This window comes from Chrysochloris asiatica, unplaced genomic scaffold, assembly GCF_000296735.1.
Source record: "Chrysochloris asiatica unplaced genomic scaffold, ChrAsi1.0 scaffold00007, whole genome shotgun sequence".
NCBI lineage: Eukaryota > Metazoa > Chordata > Mammalia > Afrosoricida > Chrysochloridae > Chrysochloris > Chrysochloris asiatica.
The window spans coordinates 22,096,641-22,113,408 of NW_006408525.1; the positions used below are offsets into that span (position 1 = coordinate 22,096,641).

At 47.6% G+C, this 16,768-nt stretch overlaps 1 protein-coding gene across 1 annotated transcript; it reads left to right on the top strand.

The window, feature by feature from the left end:
* The first annotated feature begins 756 nt into the window (after positions 1–756).
* HOXB13 (homeobox B13) lies at positions 757–2,674 on the top strand. Its single transcript, XM_006832498.1, has 2 exons — positions 757–1,446; positions 2,305–2,674. Exons 1-2 carry the CDS (start codon positions 846–848, stop codon positions 2,556–2,558), a joined length of 855 nt encoding a protein of 284 aa, XP_006832561.1. The 5' UTR covers positions 757–845; the 3' UTR covers positions 2,559–2,674.
* The last annotated feature ends 14,094 nt before the right edge of the window (positions 2,675–16,768 follow it).

Consider the following 16,768-nt stretch of genomic DNA (forward strand, 5'->3'; position numbering starts at 1 on the left):
CATAGCTCAAAATTTCACGTCGTCTTCGTCAGAGCCCGTGTCCCTCGCCCGTCCTTTTACTCCACCCCGGAATTCAGAGCCTTCTGGGCAATATCAGCGGTTCCTGGGAATGATCCCAAGCACCAACCTGGGCCCAGGGAAGCTCATTACACCACATCCTGGGCGGGAGGGGCATCTGGAGTGAACTGTTGTGCTTGTTTCAGAGACCCAAAGTAGAGGGATTCCAGGAAAATCATCTAACCCCCATTTTCCAGCCTCTTCTAGCTCGGACGCATTCCTGGGTTCCCTTTTCAGCCCCGGAGTGGCCTCCTTGCCCCGCCCCCGACTCCCCTTCCCCCATGAGATGGACGCTTTATAGAGAAAGCTTTCATGCTCTCGTTAAACCTGCCAAAGCGCCAGAGTCTGAGAGCCCGGGAGAGAACACGACGGAGGTGGGGCCGGTTCCCTGTCCCTGTCCCCTCTCCCTGCGCCTCCCACCCTTCCCCCTCTTGGAACTGGGTCTCCAAACTGGACACCGCCTCCCTTTTCTCTCATGTTGCTTTCAAATGTAATAAATTGAGGGAGGGAGAGAGAGAGAAAGAGAGCAAAAAAGAGGCGGGGGGTATTTTCGCAATTTCTGCCATGAGAATTTTATTAGCTTCTCTCCCCTAAGCCGCAGCCAATCAGCGCGTGTGCCCGGGCCTCTGCGTCTCCTGCGTAAAGACTGTTGGGCCCAGCGAATGTAGGCGCCCTGTGAGCTGCGAGCGATTTAAAAGCTTTGGATTCCCCGGGGCCTGGGTGGGGAGAGCAAGCGGAGTGCCCCTGTATCCCCATTCCCAGCACCCCATGAGCCGACCCTCGGCCCCATGGAGCCTGGCAATTATGCCACCTTGGACATGGCCAAGGATATGGAAGGCCTGCTGGGAACCGGAGGGGGTCGGAATCTAGTCACCCACTCTCCATTGACCAGCCACCCGGCAGCGCCTACGCTGATGCCCGCTGCCAACTATGCCCCCCTGGATCTGCCCGGTTCTGCCGAGCCATCGAAGCAGTGCCACCCATGCCCTGGAGTGCCCCAGGGGGCGTCCCCAGCTCCTGTACCTTATGGCTACTTTGGAGGCGGGTACTACTCTTGCCGAGTGTCCCGGAGCTCGCTGAAACCCTGTGCCCAGGGAACCACCCTGGCCGCCTACCCCCCTGATACTCCCTCAGCAGGGGAGGAGTACCCCAGCCGCCCCACCGAGTTTGCCTTCTATCCGGGGTATCCGGGACCCTACCAGCCTATGGCCAGTTACCTGGATGTGTCGGTGGTGCAGACTCTGGGCGCCCCTGGGGAGCCCCGCCATGACTCTCTGCTGCCGGTGGACAGTTACCAGCCCTGGGCCCTCGCTGGCAGCTGGAACAGCCAGATGTGTTGCCAGGGTGAACAGACCCCACCGGGCCCCTTCTGGAAGGCGGCATTTGCAGGTAACCTTGCCCAACTTCCCTGGACCTCCTGATTCTGAATAAGGTTGTGAGTCCCATTGGTGCTAACCTGGGGGGAAGACAAGGAAGACTTGGGGTTGGTGAGGAGGAGACTGACCTCCTCTGTTGACCACTAGCACTCTGAAGGAGATTCCAGGCAGCTGGAAGGTCTGGATGGAGTTCCGAGAGCATCAGTGTGAGGGGCCTGAGCCCTCTAAAGCCTGCAAGCCAGCAGACTTCCTAGCTTGCCTAAGAGACCCTGGAACCAGCCTTTTAATGTACATATGGGAGGGGAGAGAGGATTAGTTCTCTTTGGTGGCAGGGTGTCCCTTTCAAGCACAATCATAGTCTCATTCTGCATGAAAACGAAATTGCTCTAATTTCAGTATGAATGTGTGTATGTGTAGGCAGAGGTGGGGCTGAGTGGAAGGATTGTAATGTTCTGTAGGGTAGAGAATACAATCCTTCATTTTCTTTTAGATGAGTTTTTCAGTTTTTGGAGAAAAATTTAAGATTCCTGCAACCAATAGTTTAGGTGTGTGAATTGATGTGTATGTATGTTGGGAGGAGAGGAAGGAACATGATCCCTCCTACAGAGAATCCTTATGAGTAGCCAAGAGTCTGAAAACGTAAGTGATCAGGGCAAAGGCCTGGCTGGGAGGTGTGTGAGGGCAGTGATGAGTAAGTGTGGTCTTTGGGAGCCTGGTGTTTCCAAAGCTGGGTGGTTATGAAAGAACCAGCAGGAAGCCTGTGGGGTAGTACCTTGGTAGTCTCCTGCAGGAGACACCCTGGAGACCTCCCGCTCTCAAACAGGGGTGAAGAGCTGAGCGTGTCTTTCTCTCTTTTCCTCTGGTCACGCAGACTCAAACACGCAGCCCCCTTCTGATGGCTGCACCTTTCGCAGGGGCCGAAAGAAACGCATTCCCTATAGCAAGGGGCAGCTTCGGGAGCTGGAGCATGAGTATGCGGCTAACAAGTTCATCACCAAGGAAAAGAGGAGGAAGATTTCAGCGGCTACCAGCCTCTCAGAGCGCCAGATCACCATCTGGTTTCAGAACCGCCGTGTCAAGGAGAAAAAGGTCCTCGCCAAGGTCAAAACCAGCATGACCCCTTAAGGGACCTCCCTGGCTGGGTTGGGGGAGGAAAAGTAGGAGTGTCCTAGGGAGACCAGGACCTTGCCAGAACTAGTCTGGGGCCCAGGACTCTGCTGAGGGGCCTCCAGAGGTGACACACTTCCCATGCCATGGCTCCCTGGGCTGTTCCTCAAGGGGAACCTGGTACCATGATATGCTAGTAGAGTGAGTTAGCTGAGAGCTCATTTCTCCATGGCCTCAAAGGGCCTGTCCCAGTCATAATCATTCATCCTGACATTGGTGATAATCACTATCACCAGATCGAATTGCTATGATAATTAGCCTCACCATTTCTATCTAGCGCTCTGTAGAGAACTTTTGAACTTGCTTTCATAGATTGAGTTGATCATGAATAAACTTGGAAGGAGACTTGTGGCAGGAAAGCTTCTTCTTAGACCCTCTTTTTGTTCACAAAGCCTTACATGCTCCCTGCCTGTCCCACCTCCCCTCACTGTGCCAACAGGGGGGCTTCAGGAAGAAGAAAAGGCAGATTCAATTCTGCCCTTGCATTACTTTTTAGCATTTTTCTAAAATGTCAGCTGTCAGGACAACAATGCTGGAGGGTCCCTCTACCTCCTTTCCTATCCACTCCCAGGTTGTACACATTGGTCTCAGAAGCCCCACCCCCAACTCTTAAATGTTCCTGAAAATTAAACTATCAGGGCTGCCTAATCTCTCTTCCTTCCCTCCAGATTAATGAAATTGAGAAAGTAATTCACCAATCCAGGGATAAGAGAAACTAGAGAGATCTTAATGTTAGTTCCTGGTTGTTGTGATCAAAACAAGTTCCTTGAGCATTTGGGAGCTGCTTGAAACAGGTATTTGTAGCCTTTTGGATGCGGCCCCTCCCAGGCACCAACAGTAGTAATGGAACAGGTGGCAATAGAACCTGTAGGCAGCGTCTCAAACAGCTATAACCGGGCAGGAGAAGAAACCAGAAAATGGCCCTTTCACCATCCATTCTGCTTCTGTTTGCCTACCTGCGACCCCCACAAGAGCAGCTGTGTTTTCCCAGTCCAGGTAGACGGAGGCCCACAGCACTGGATTCCGGAAACCTGGGGACAGACACCCGTGGGCAGAGCCCAAAGCATGAGAAGGACATGGGATCTCCCGCTCTGTAGCAGCGGCTCCCTGGTTGCGAATACCTAGAAGTGATCCTGGACCCCACGAGTTTGCGCTGGGCCTTCCTCACCCCGGGCTTGGGGGCCCGCAGTCGAGCCCCATAAAAGTCATCTGGCTCATAGGCCCGCCGGACCCCAGTTCCAAGCAGCCACCGAGCAGCCAGAGGACTGAGGCGCTAGCTAGCTCTCTTAGTTTTCCAGGAAACCCTGGGGGCGGCAGCAATCCAGGGTCGGTCGGGTGGGGTCCCAGCCCCGGCTCCTCTCCCGGAAAGGAAGGAGCTGAGAAGCTGGGCAAACAGAGGCATATATGTCTCTTTACCGAAGAGGATAGAGGGCAAAGACCCCGAAGGCAGGCTGTTACCTTCTCCCTGTGTCTCCTTAGTCTCGTTAGAGTACGTGTAAGCTTTGGGAAGTCTTAGTCTAAAAACATTTTCCAAGTCCACTCTTCCAGTTTAAGTTCTTCGGTAAGGTAAAATGTCCCGCGCAAAAGAGGCTACTTTTCGCCTGCCTTTCACGGTCTCCTTCCAAAAAGCCCCATGGAGGCAGCTTTTAGTGTCACCCCTCTGCGCCCAGAAGGTCGAATCTGGACCGACCAAACATATTGTTTGGCTGTTAAGTGCTGTGGAGTCGGTTCCGATTCATAACGACTCTGTATAGGGTTTCTGAGGAGTGGCTGGTGTGTTGACTTTGTGGTTTGCAGTTCAGTGCTTATCCAGTGTCTCACCAGAACCACGGACTAAAGATATCACCTAAAGATAACCGACCTAAGAAATGGCGAGACTTTAGCGCAGATGAGCATGTGAGGAGGGTATGAGATAAGTAAGGGGAAGGATACATCTGTGTTGCCCCTCATATGAAGGGGGAAGGTCACATGGGGCTGAGCTGACTCTAGTAGAGTCCTGAGGGGGTTAGGAGCCCTAAGACTCTTGACGCTCAGAACTTTGATTCCCAATAATTTAAAAACAAACGAAAGATTTGGGGTTACAGAGATTTATTTCATTACAAAGTGGGTTTGGGCTATTAAAAAGACAAGGGCGCCCCCTTCCGTTGGAGGTTCGCCACTTCAGGGAACCCGCCGGACGCCTCTACCTTAATACTCTTTGAACCTTGGGGATTCTTCCGCCTGGAGGCTTAGGGGGGCTTGCGTGTGAGCACACCATGCCCAGGGGTGGCCCGGAATTCAGTCCGAGGGTCAGCAGAGGTAATGGTCTAGCCTCCAAGAGACCCGAGTTGGAAGACAAGCACTAGAGATCTCGAATGGAGGAAGAAAAAAGTGAACCAGGGCTCCGAGAGCGAGGCCGCGGCGCCATCTGCCTTCCGTCCCTGCCTTCGTTTCACTGAAGTGCTACATTTCTCTTCCTCGTCATAACAATTCGCAGTAAACCCTCTGCCTTTTCCCCCTTTTTTCCTGTGAGTGATTTACTTGTATAGTACCTGTGAGGGTAAAAAAAAGTAGTTTCGTAGCAAACCCTCTTATGGAATCCCTTTTCAATAATCAATTTTACTCCCGAAGCGAATTATACAAGACCCCACACTGATCATTCTGAATTCCCGGGAGTGCCTAAATTACAGCAAAGTCCACACCACTGCATTCACTCCCACCAGCGATTTGCTTTGGAAATATGGCTATTTTAAGCTAGAGAGTGCTTTGCTAAATATTCAAACAGACATGTGACCACAACCTTCACGAATAGTTAAACCCCGACATTAAATAAACAAATAAACGCAGAGGCACACACGGAAACGACAGTAGGCGCCTTGTCTCCCACAAGGAGTAATTTTACTGCCCCCCCCCCCCAGCCTTTCCCCTCCTTCGGAGCAAACGCTTCCTCCCCTTGGTGGAATCAACAAGAAACGAAACAGGCCGCATCGACGCTGGTTCCATGATCGAAATCACTCATCATTCCAAAGGCCGAATTAAGGTGGTAGTGGCGGTGAAGTGAGACGCCCTGCTGGTACGGTGGTATCTGGCCGCTAATCGAAAAGTCTGCGGTTCCAACCCACCAGCTGTCGGCTTCCATAAAGACAGCCTTGGAAACTCTATGGGGCAGTTCTAGCTGTCGTTATGCTTCCGAATCTCCAGGCAGCGGGGTTGGTTTGGGGTGTTTTTTTGGTGGAGAAGTGCGTAGACTCAACTCCTGCAAGCTTATTTCGAAAGCACGTCCCCGCAGCTGCCCAGCTGAGAGCAAACCCGACACTCCAGCTCCGAGGTCCTTTACTAGCGCTGCAAACTCACGAAACCGAGATGGAGAGACTATGAAAGCCGCTTCCCCATTCCCCATTCATACTAGGAGTAATTTCAGCGCCGGAAGTTCCTCTGCGGCTGGAAAAAGGCCAAGATCTAGCCTCTATCTAGTCTTCCGGGGGGCGCCGGCTCCCCTCCCCCAACGCGGGGCAAAAGGCCCTCAGCGTCTCCAGTGCCCCTCCTCCCCTTCATTAAAGTTTTATTCGACGTCCTAAGTGCTGCACTTGAATTAGGTTTCCTTTGGGGGAAACACTCCGTGCTCCGACACTCCTCCTGTCTAACAGACGCCGAATAGTTACAACCGAGAAATAGATGAATGAACCCGTTACCGTAAACTTGCAGTATAGCTCAGCGGCGGAGGGATGGCCATTTTCATTGTTTTGGAAATAAATATATACCATATTCTCACTCACCAGAACAGATCTCCAGGAAAGAGGTGGGGGGCGCGGGGAATTGGAGGGCTGTCGGCCTGACACCTGCCCTTCCCCTAGGCGCGGGCCTCCTGGAAAGAGATTTAAATCATCCAATAGGGAGCCCAAGTCAGTTTTTCTTCCTCTCCTGGCTACCAGTTAGCTCTGGGTCAAAATGTGGGGGAGGAGGAGTCAGAGGAGACGTTCCCCTAAAATGTCCCCAAATGGGAGGGGGACAGTAAGAACTCGATTGTCTCCACAAGGCTGTGCGGGAAAGGTAACTCTGTCGCCGCCCACTCTGGGGGAAGGGTACAGGGACTTGGCAGTTGAACTTGAAGTTCCAGACTCTTGTGGTCTCCGCCGCCCCCCCGCCCCCCACTCTCCTAGGCCTCCTTCAGGCGGAGGAATGAAGGTGAGGGAGAGAGGTGCCTCTCTTGCCTCGGGAAGGAGGTAGGAGGCACAGTAGCCAGGGGAAGTTCGGGGGCAGGCCAGGACAACTCGGGTTGCATAGGGAAGGAACCAGTCCAGCCCTCTCTCGATTCATAGCCGCGACGAAGGAGCCAGGGGCTGCGCGCCCTCCTCCTGAATCCCGCCCTGGACTCTGCTGGGAGGTGGCACCTGTGCTGCGTCCCCAGGCGAAGGGGCGCGGGCGGAGCGTGCCCCACTCCGAGACTGAAACGGCCCGGCCGCCTCGTGGAGCGCTGGACCTGGAGGAAAAGCTGGATTCCAGTCCCGCCTTAGCGGAGACAACAGGCGATCAGGGCCCGGCCCCCGTATTAGGCTCCCTTTGCTCAAATTAGACACTGACCGGTTGTCCTATGTCCAAGAGTGACTTTCTCTCTAATAAGGTAAACGAACTGATGCGTGGGCCAAGTGCGTTACCGTTCTGTCGGGCTAGACCCGCCTCAGGACTCCTGATGGAGGCTGTCTTGGGAATTTGAGGGAGCCCTGCGGTCTCCGCGGAAGGCTTTCGCCGAGACTATCACGCTAAGGCGCATCTTCGTTTGTGCCTGGAGAAACCCGCTGCCGCTTGGGCACGAACGGACAAAGGAAACGCTTCGCAGCAGGCGGGATCCGCGCGGCCTCGACCCGGGTGTGTGTGTGTGTACGTGCATTTGTGCGCGAGGTGGGGGTAGGAAGTGCGCGAGGTGGGGGTAGGAACTCGCGCGGATAGCAAGAGTCCATATGGGCTTATGTTTATCTTCAATTGGATAGAGTCCTAGCAAGACACAATGAACATTATTAATGTTATTATTAATATTATTTAAAACTATAGTACTTTTCGAAAACATCTACTTTGAAATCTTACTCATCCCCTTTTTAAGGGAGAAATCCTGCCCCTTAAAAAAAAAAAATCAGTGCACTTTATTCTCCAGATTCCTGCTTTCCTCTCCCAATTACTGCCTCCTTGCCAGACCTGTTTCACCACGGGGGCTGAGAGCCTGGGGTCACGTGCCCACGCCTACAACCATTGGCACTGCTCCTAGAGAGGAGCAGGGGAACCTACAGACACACTCGGAACACCTAACACCCTCTCCCTAAGCCGGCTCCCACTTCTGGTCATGCCCCCTCAGAGCTGATGTTCTTATACTGACAAAACCTACAATTGAATGAATACGTTATAAATGAGGACATTAAGACTAAGAGAGTAGGTTTTTTTATCCTATCACACACCCCACTGCAGTAGGGATGCTGGGGGGCTGGGACTTAGGGCTTTGTGGGGCCCCAAAGTGGTAGTGGTTGGTGGTTAATGTGCTGTGGAGTCAGTTCCGACTCGTAGTGACCCTGTATAGGGTTTCCTAGACTGTAAGTCTCTACGGGAGCAGAAAGCCTCATCTTTCTCCTGTGGAACCACTCGTAACCACTACGCTGTCAGAGTAGGAGCTCTAAGCTACCCGACTCCCCTAATAGAAAAGCAGAGGTTATCTTCTCTCCCAATAGACCCCTTCCCACAAGATCCCATCAGACACTGACAATCATTGGTTCCCTTGAGATCCAGCCCCTGAAGTTACATAAGGTGCACCCAGAGATACTCTAGGCTCAGCCGATATGGGCAGATTTACATATGAGTATATCTGAGATACACTGTGGATTAATGTGCTGCTCTGCAAAGTCGGTTTGAATCACAAGGTTGGCGGTTCAAGCTCACCAGCCACCCCTCGGAAACACTGTACAGGATCGCTATGGGTCGGAACCGACTCTAAGGCACTTAATAACAACATTCAATTATTGGGGGGGGGCTGGGAGGAGCGCGGTGACTCCATAGGATAAGCACTGGACTGTGAACCACAAGGTCTGCGGTTCGAGCCAACCAGCCCCTCCACAGGAGAAAAATGAGGCTTTCTGCTCTCGCGAATATTTAAGGCTTAGGAAATTCCATGACTCGCTATGAATCAGAACTGATTTAATCACATGGTGTGGCGCTGTGGGCGATGCGTCAGACTACAAAGTCGTTTGAACTGCAAGATCGGTGGTTCAGGCTCCTTGGAAACCCTAGTAGGGTCGCTATCGGTAGGAATCGACTTGACGGCACTTAAAAAAAACAACTGCATGCAAAACCTTCCTGTAGGATTGGTAGACTGGAAAATCAGGGAAAGTCTCTGTTCTCACGGAAGCCTGCCCTTCATCTACTGACAACGTCTTGGTTCTGTGGTTTACCCCATCTGTGACCTTAATGCTGGCATTGTGAGCTGGGGAGATACAAATAAACAAATGGAAAAGGGTCGCTCCTCCCCATGGCATCTGGAGAAGCTGCATGGAGAAAGCCCTTGGAAGATACTCAGAATATCAAATCGGGAAAAGGAAAATTTTCGTAAAGGAGTCGGGAAAACGGCTTGGATCCTGGTTCCGAAAGGGCGAAAGTCGGCGAGGAGGAGGGCTACGGGGTTCTCACAGAACCCTGGACGTTAGGACCAAGTCTGGCTGTGATCAGACACCCACTTGAGACTCTCATCATCCCACTCCCACCCTGGCAGGCACGCCACGAGCTCAGGCTGGATGCCACCCGCCGCACACCCGTTGTGCACCGCAGGCCCCAAGCCCAAGCAAGAGAGCAGGGAGGCAGTTTTTGGATGTGGGATTCCGTACACTGCTCATGAACATCCTCAGCTCCCAACGCCAGGGGGGCCCAGGGTTCGCCCTAGGCCCAGACCTGCATCGCCTTTGTCTGGTTGGCAGGGGAAGTTTGTCGCCTCTCCCTCTCTGGCAGGGTTTTGTCATTGAACTTGAGTCAGGCCATAAACATTCCTTCACCCCTCGGGGAGCCGGACGCGGACGTAAAGGGGATGGTGGGAATGGAGGCCTAGAACAGGGGCCGGAAGGACCGGGAAGAGAGGCCGGCCTCCCGCAGCCTCGCAGTGCGCCGCTTTGTCTAAGTGCTTTTAACTCGGTCCCTTCCGGTGGTCTGCACTTAAAAACCCGAAGACTGAGGCCTGGCAGCTAGTTTTTAATCTGATTCAACACAATGAAACTCTTTTTTATTCCTGTGAAATTTGTGTACTCTGATCTTATTTTAAACAGTAAAATCCCTTAAGTTTTTTGTTAGTGTTCAGGATAAACACAAATGCTTAAAGAACAAACGAATAATAACAGATTAATTATTCGAGAACATTCCATCTTCAGTGGATTGACTCAGTATTTTAAGAGAGCCCTTCCCTCCGCGGAATAGCCCAGGAAGGCAGCTGCCTGCAGCGCAGGTTCCAGGAGCGGCGCCCGAGCCCGCAGGCCCTCGTCTCCTTACTAGGATTTGGCCGTTTTCGTTTCATAAATGCGGGCTGGGAGGTCCCATCTCCGGGGCCGAGGAGATCTTGGTTTGGGGCGCTTTCCGAACCGGGAAACTTCGATGCGCTTTACCCTGCGACCGGCCGAAGCAGCTTGTGCAGATAGTATTAAACGTTTGATGTTGTTTTTACCGTATCCCGGATCTTGGAGCTGGGGAGGATCAAAGACTCGATCTCACGGTATTTTCCTGGTTCAAAAAATCCAGACTAGCGGACACAGGGCGCGCAGGGAGCTGGCGACTCATCGACGCATTAACCAGACACCAAATTCCCGCGAACCGACAGGAAAAGCTCCAGGCCTCCTTATTTGGTGCCGGATAAAATGACCGAAGGCAGATGCCTTGGAGAATCGGAAGAAAGGTCCAAGGGAATCGTTCAAAGAATGCTCTCCCTGTCCTACTCCCTGCCCCAATTTGGCTTTGGCCAGCTATAGGACTTGGGCCAAAGGGGTTTTGATGTCTTACCTCCCCAGTCTTCGACCCCGAGACCTTCGGGGCGGGGGGCCTGGAAAGAACCGGGCCAACCCTGAGGCTTGGGCGCCTTAGTCAAATTCATGGACTAGACCCACATCTTTCAGGGTAAGCAAGCGAGACTACCTGATCTCATCTCAATGAGCTGGGTCGGAAGATTCGGGAAATTGTTGGATGAGGAGACCAGAGAGGCTTTGAGAAAGGCCTTTTAAATGTAGTCTATTATTTTATTTCGCATTCCTGCACCCACCCCTTCGACTCTGTGGAGGAGAAATACTTGGGTCTCGAATGAAGTCTTTTATTTGGAAAAAATAAATGCAAAGGGTTCATGGAATGAGCTTCTCAGAAATTCTTTTAAAATCTTTGGCACTTGTGTAATTGTGTATTAGCTCTGTGCCAGTGTTTATGAAAGTTAAGGATTTTTAGTATTTGGTACAACCATTTCTGAGGAATCTGAGAGCAAAAGAGGCGACTATACCACTCCTAAGTTTCAGACTACACACATTGAAGTAATTACCCCCAATATTCCTACCCCTTCAAAAAAATCTGGAAGTTCAAAACACCCACCCAGACTGTAGCTAGTAGAATATGGGGCGTAAATATGTCATTTAAATACTTTAAAGTTTTAAAATAAAAATAAACTTTAAAATTTTCCATGGTGTTTTTTCAATGCCATATTGTACAATTTGTAACCATTGTTGCTTTTGTGGTTTTGCTGCAATACTGTTCCATGTATCCTCTCCTGTCTTCTAAATGCAGTGTGCATGTATTGTGTCTCAGCACTTTACCCTACGGTTAGGATTATAGTCTTCTAAAATTACATAATATCCCGTGAAATGAATTGCTGTAATCTAGAAAGCCATTTTCCTAATGTTGGTCATTTAGACTGTCTCCACATTTAAAAAGAGAACAGATATTTTCCTTATTAGCAAAGTAATGTGTTCTTATTGTCAACAGTTCCAAACATATATTTAAAATTATAAGAAAATTAAAACCACTCAATATTTTGTCAGCCAAAGTATACATACCAAAGCTAATCTTTTGTTGTAGTTTCTTCATGTTAATTTTCATCCCACATAATTTCAAAATTAATGTTCAGTATGAGCACTTTGTCATGCTTTTAAAATTTAATATTAGATTATGAACATTCCCCAGTATTATTAAATATTTTTCAAAAAGCATGACTTTAATGGCTGTATAGAATGCAAGTCGCCCAGATATATCTTCATTTAGAAAACCTTTTCTCTAATTATTGAACAGTTATATTGTTTCCATGTTTACTTTTTAAGACTATTCATAAGAAAGACAACATTGTTATGTTCTTGAATGTGTTTGATGGAGAGATGAGAGTTAAATCTCTCATGCTTCAACATATTTAAGTTTAAAAATCTCTTCTCCCCCTTATTGATGTTTTTGTTGAGTGCCATGGAGTTGGCAAACTAGAACTAGTGGTCTAATGCTTTATCCCACAGAGCCACATCAGGATTAATTGAGAAGGAACAAAAGGGGAATTCTTGGAGTGCTCAAAATCTGCCATATTTAATCAGGGTAATCAGGGTAATGGTTATATGGAGTCTGAAACATTGGTGGTTCAAACTGACCAGCCACTCCTCAGAAATCCAACACAGCGTTGCTATGAGTTAGAACTGACTTAAAGGCTTAACAACAACAATGGTTATATTGTGCATACGAGGGGGTTTCAAAAAGTTTGTGGAAAATAGCAAGAAACTATATTGGAATTTCCACACGAACTTTCTGAAGCCCCCTTGTACTTATATGAAAAATTAAGCTGAACATTTAAGATTTGTGCACTTTTTAATTTTTAAAATTTAACAACACCCTCCCTTCTGCAAACTTCTATCTGTTTACATAGGAAAAGAGCCTTGCTGGAAACAGATCCCGGGAGGAAGTGAGGAAAGGGGAGGTGATTAACCTAAACTGGATCAATTCACTCCTGGCTAGAGTATGAGGCTTTCTACTCCCGTAAAGATTTACACCCTCGGAAACCCTGTACAGGGTCGCTATGGGTCAGAACCGACTCGACGGCACTTAACAACAACAACAAGAATATTGTCTTTGGTTCATTGTTCTTGTTGTTGCTATTATATGCCATGGAGCCGGTTCCAACTCATAGTGACCCTGTACAGGGTTTCTGAGGCTGTAAATCTTTACAGGAGCAGAAAGCCTCATCTTTTCCCCACAGAACAACTGGTAGTTTCGAACTGCTGACTTTGCAGCTCACAGAAAAACAAAGAATACATATTTGACAGTAATGAGGAAAATGGACTCCTAGTGTGGCGCTGTAGGATAAGCACTGGACTGCTAAATGCAAGGTTGATGGTTCAAACCCACCAGCCACTCTTCGGAAACCCTATGCAGGGTCGCTGTGAGTCAGAACCGACTCCATGATGGCACTTAACAACATCAACAACAGTAGATAAAAGAAGGAATCTACTTGATGGCACTTAACTACAAGAGCTACATAAACAGGTTCAGGATCCTTTTGAAAGGATAAGCACTAGACTGCAAACGGTTGGAGCCTACCAGCTGAGTGAGGCTTTCTGCTTCCATAAAAACACAGACCCTATAAGTCAGAACCAACTAGAAGACACTTAATAACAACAACCAAAGTAGGATAGTAGAGGAGGTTTTAAAAGAGAGTTAAATTAACATAAATAGCTGACTCGTTTATAAGTGAAACAGAAGTAGGGCGATTGATATATAAAATTAAAATGCCAGAAATAAATTCATTTTCAATCTATTTTGTCATCTTTAAATAAAAATTCTTTCTATATCAGACAGTACTTGGAGACTGCAGGGACAATTGCTCTCCTAAGCAATGATGGATTCAGGAGAGAATGTCTGAGTCTAGTTTTATTGGCAGTGTCCTGTGTGCAGGCCAGAACATACTTAATCTTTAGGATGCTGAAGTAGAAGAATGGGTTTTAGGGTGAATATGACAGTGAGTGGAAAAAAGAAAACAACCTTCATATTCTAGATCTGCATCCTGAGCTAATAGTTTGTAGTTACGCTTCAAATAGACATTGCTACAATCACTTCACAGTATTAAGTGATAATTTCTTAATTTTTATTGTCATTTCATTCTTTCTTTTTAAACCTTAGGATCATAGTGAAGTTGGATTTTTAATACTTTATTTACAAAATGTACCAGGAACATTTTTCCATGTGAATATATATATATATATACTGTAAATCTTTTACAAAAAAGGTTGTTTATATACAACCAAACATCTCAGGGGATTTGGTTCTTTGGTTTGGAGATTGGTCATGGGACATCTCCCAGTTAATTGGCCTAATGACATGGTTAGTCTTCTGTTCCTAAGTTTGTTGTATAGTGCCTGGGGTCTTAAAAACATGCAAGCAGCCATCTAAGACACAGCGATTAGTCTCTAGTCACCTGGAGCAACAGAGGAAGAAGAGTCAGGAATAGGAAGAGGATACGGAATATGTTGCCTCCATGAACAACTGCCTCATTTTCCATGATACCAGGATAGCTGGATGTCTGGCTACCATTACTGAACATTTTGATCAAAGATTCCAGAAAAGAGTCTTGATCAAAAGGGGGAAATGTAAAACAGAATGTCAAATTCTCTTAGACTTTAGACTGTCTAGAGCCATAAAGGGTTGATGAAACCCCAAAACGAGTGCCCTGAGATTATCTTTAAACCTTAAGCCAAAAATATCCCTGAAGCCTCTTAAAACTGAATAATAATACTTGAGCTAAACTAGTTTAAAAAAATTTCAAGCTGACAACAACTCAAAGATTAAATAGGAACCTTAGAGGGCAATGAGCTTAACAAGGGAGGAACAACTCCAAATGAATGTGAGAATGATTGTGCAGCTCAAAGAATGTAATCAATACCACTAGAAAGTACATGTAGAAAGTATTTAATTGGGATTACATGGCTATCTAATCTTTAGAGTTTCTGTTGTCAATTTGATCCCTTAGAGATAATTTTTTAAATGCGCAAGGCAGACTTTTCTTACTAGTTAAGCTAAACTATGGTTTTTTACTCAAGGCTTAAAGATGATCTAAGGACAATAGTTCAAAGGTTCATTCAACCTCTATTGCTCCAGAAGTTATGAATTCTATGTGAATTTCAGATTCTGTTCTCCATTCCCCATCCCACCTTTTTTTTTTCTTTCTTTCTTTCTGTCCCACTTTTTATTTTGAGTTGAGTAAAGATTTATAAAATAGACCAGGGGTGAGGAACATCCAGCCCTCAGGTCACATTGTTGTTGTTGTTGTTAAGTGTCATTAAGTTAGTTCTGACCCATCGTGACCCTGTATAGGGTTTCCAAGGAGTGTTTGGTGGGTTTGAATCACCAACCTTGTGGTTCAAACTGACCTTGCAGTCCTGCGCATTGACTCTCAATGCCACACCAGGACTCTTCGGGCCACATAAGGCCTGCAAACTCAATTGGTCTGGCTCTGCCAAGGCAACTACTGTTCCAGCCATCATATTGTTGTGTTGTTGTGAAGTCAATTCTGACTCGTAGCGACCCTGCAAAGGGTTTCCAAGGTGCAGTTAGTGGGTTTGGACCACAGACCTTGTTCACAGTCCAGTGCTTATCCTACAGCACCACACTAGGAATCCAGCCATCATATTGGTGATGATGGTGGTGGTGTGCCGTGGTGTCGGTTCTGACTCATAGTGACCCTGTATAGGGTTTCCCAGGCCTTCCCGCAGAAGGGCTGGTAGTTTCAAACTGCTGACCTTAAGGTTAACAGCTCAATTTGTAACCACTATGCATGTTGTTGTTGTTAAGTGACGTTGAGTCAACTCTGATCCATAGTGACCCTGTATAGGGTTTCAGAGGAGCAGCTGGTGAACTTAAACCACTGACCTTGCAGTTCAAATGGCTTTGCAGTCTGGCACATTAACCTACAGCGCCACATCAGGACTCCCTATGCATGTTAGGGGGTAAGTAAATTAAATGTTTGACCAAATATAGCAGGTTAATTAGTGATAATTTTGTATGGCCTGTAAATCATGTTATAGATTTGTCAGTAAAAAGGTTCCCCACCCCTGGAATCAATTTTGCATTCAGTAAATCATACAATTCCTTCTGTCTTGATTGCAATTCTTTCAATGTAACATGGAGTTCTGGTGTGGCACTATTGGATAAGCAATGGACTGCAATGTCAGTTTGGACTGCAAGGTTGGCAGTTCAAACCCACCAGCCACTCCTTGGAAACCCTATACAGGGTCACAATGAGTCAGAACACACGTGACAGCACTTAACTACAACAACAATGTGACAGCTTATTCTACATCCTCCTTGTGTTTCTTATTTCTATTCTTCCTCCTCTCCTCACCCTTCTGAATTTTGACTTGCTGCTCTTTTGATCTTGAATGATTTACCGTTCTATGATGTGTGCACCTCATTATATACCTATTTCTCAGCTGAAAATGAGCCATAGAGGTGGGTTCAGTGGTATTCCACCAGTCTCTTCTCCCACCAGTAAGCCTGGGTTCTTTTTATCATTTTGAGTTTTGTTCTATACTTTTTCTCCCAGTCTATCCAAGACTTTCTAATGTGATCTCTTTCAGAGCAGTTGTTGGTAGTAACCAGGCAGCGTCTAGTTTTTCTGGTTTCAGGATCATGGATATTGATGTTCACGTGTTCCATCAGTCCATTGGACAAATTGTTTTAAAATGTCTTCAATTTTTGTCACTCTTCTTTCCTCCGGACGGGGAGAGACCAATAGTTGTACCTTAGATGACCACTCATGAGCCTTTAAAGTCCCAGTTGCTAGCATGTAGAACTTTGTCTTTGTGGTCTATGCTACACCAATTGATCATGGTGTCCCCCAAGACTATGGTCCTAAGCCATCAGACTCATCAAATAATTCCCTCAAGATATTTGATAATGTCTAAAAAGTTTTCATAATTTTACCCCTTGTATGTTCCATCACATACAAAGGGTTCATATGTTCTTCTTGGATCAACTATCAACATTCATGGAAGCAGCAGTCAAGAAATCAAACAATGTATTGCATTAGGCAAATCTGCTGCACAAGACCTTTTAAAAGTGTTGAAGAGCAAAAATGTCAGCTTGAGGACTAAGGTGCACCTGACCCAAGCCATGGTATTTTCAGTAACCTCATATGCATGTGAAAGCTGGACAGTGAATAAGGAGGA

Bases quoted from the DNA above. Each gene is read 5' to 3' on its own strand.
- HOXB13 (XM_006832498.1), top strand. From the start codon at position 846: ATGGAGCCTGGCAATTATGCCACCTTGGACATGGCCAAGGATATGGAA. The intron at 1,447-2,304 runs GTAACCTTGCCC...CTGGTCACGCAG, and splicing joins CTGGAAGGCGGCATTTGCAG to ACTCAAACACGCAGCCCCCT.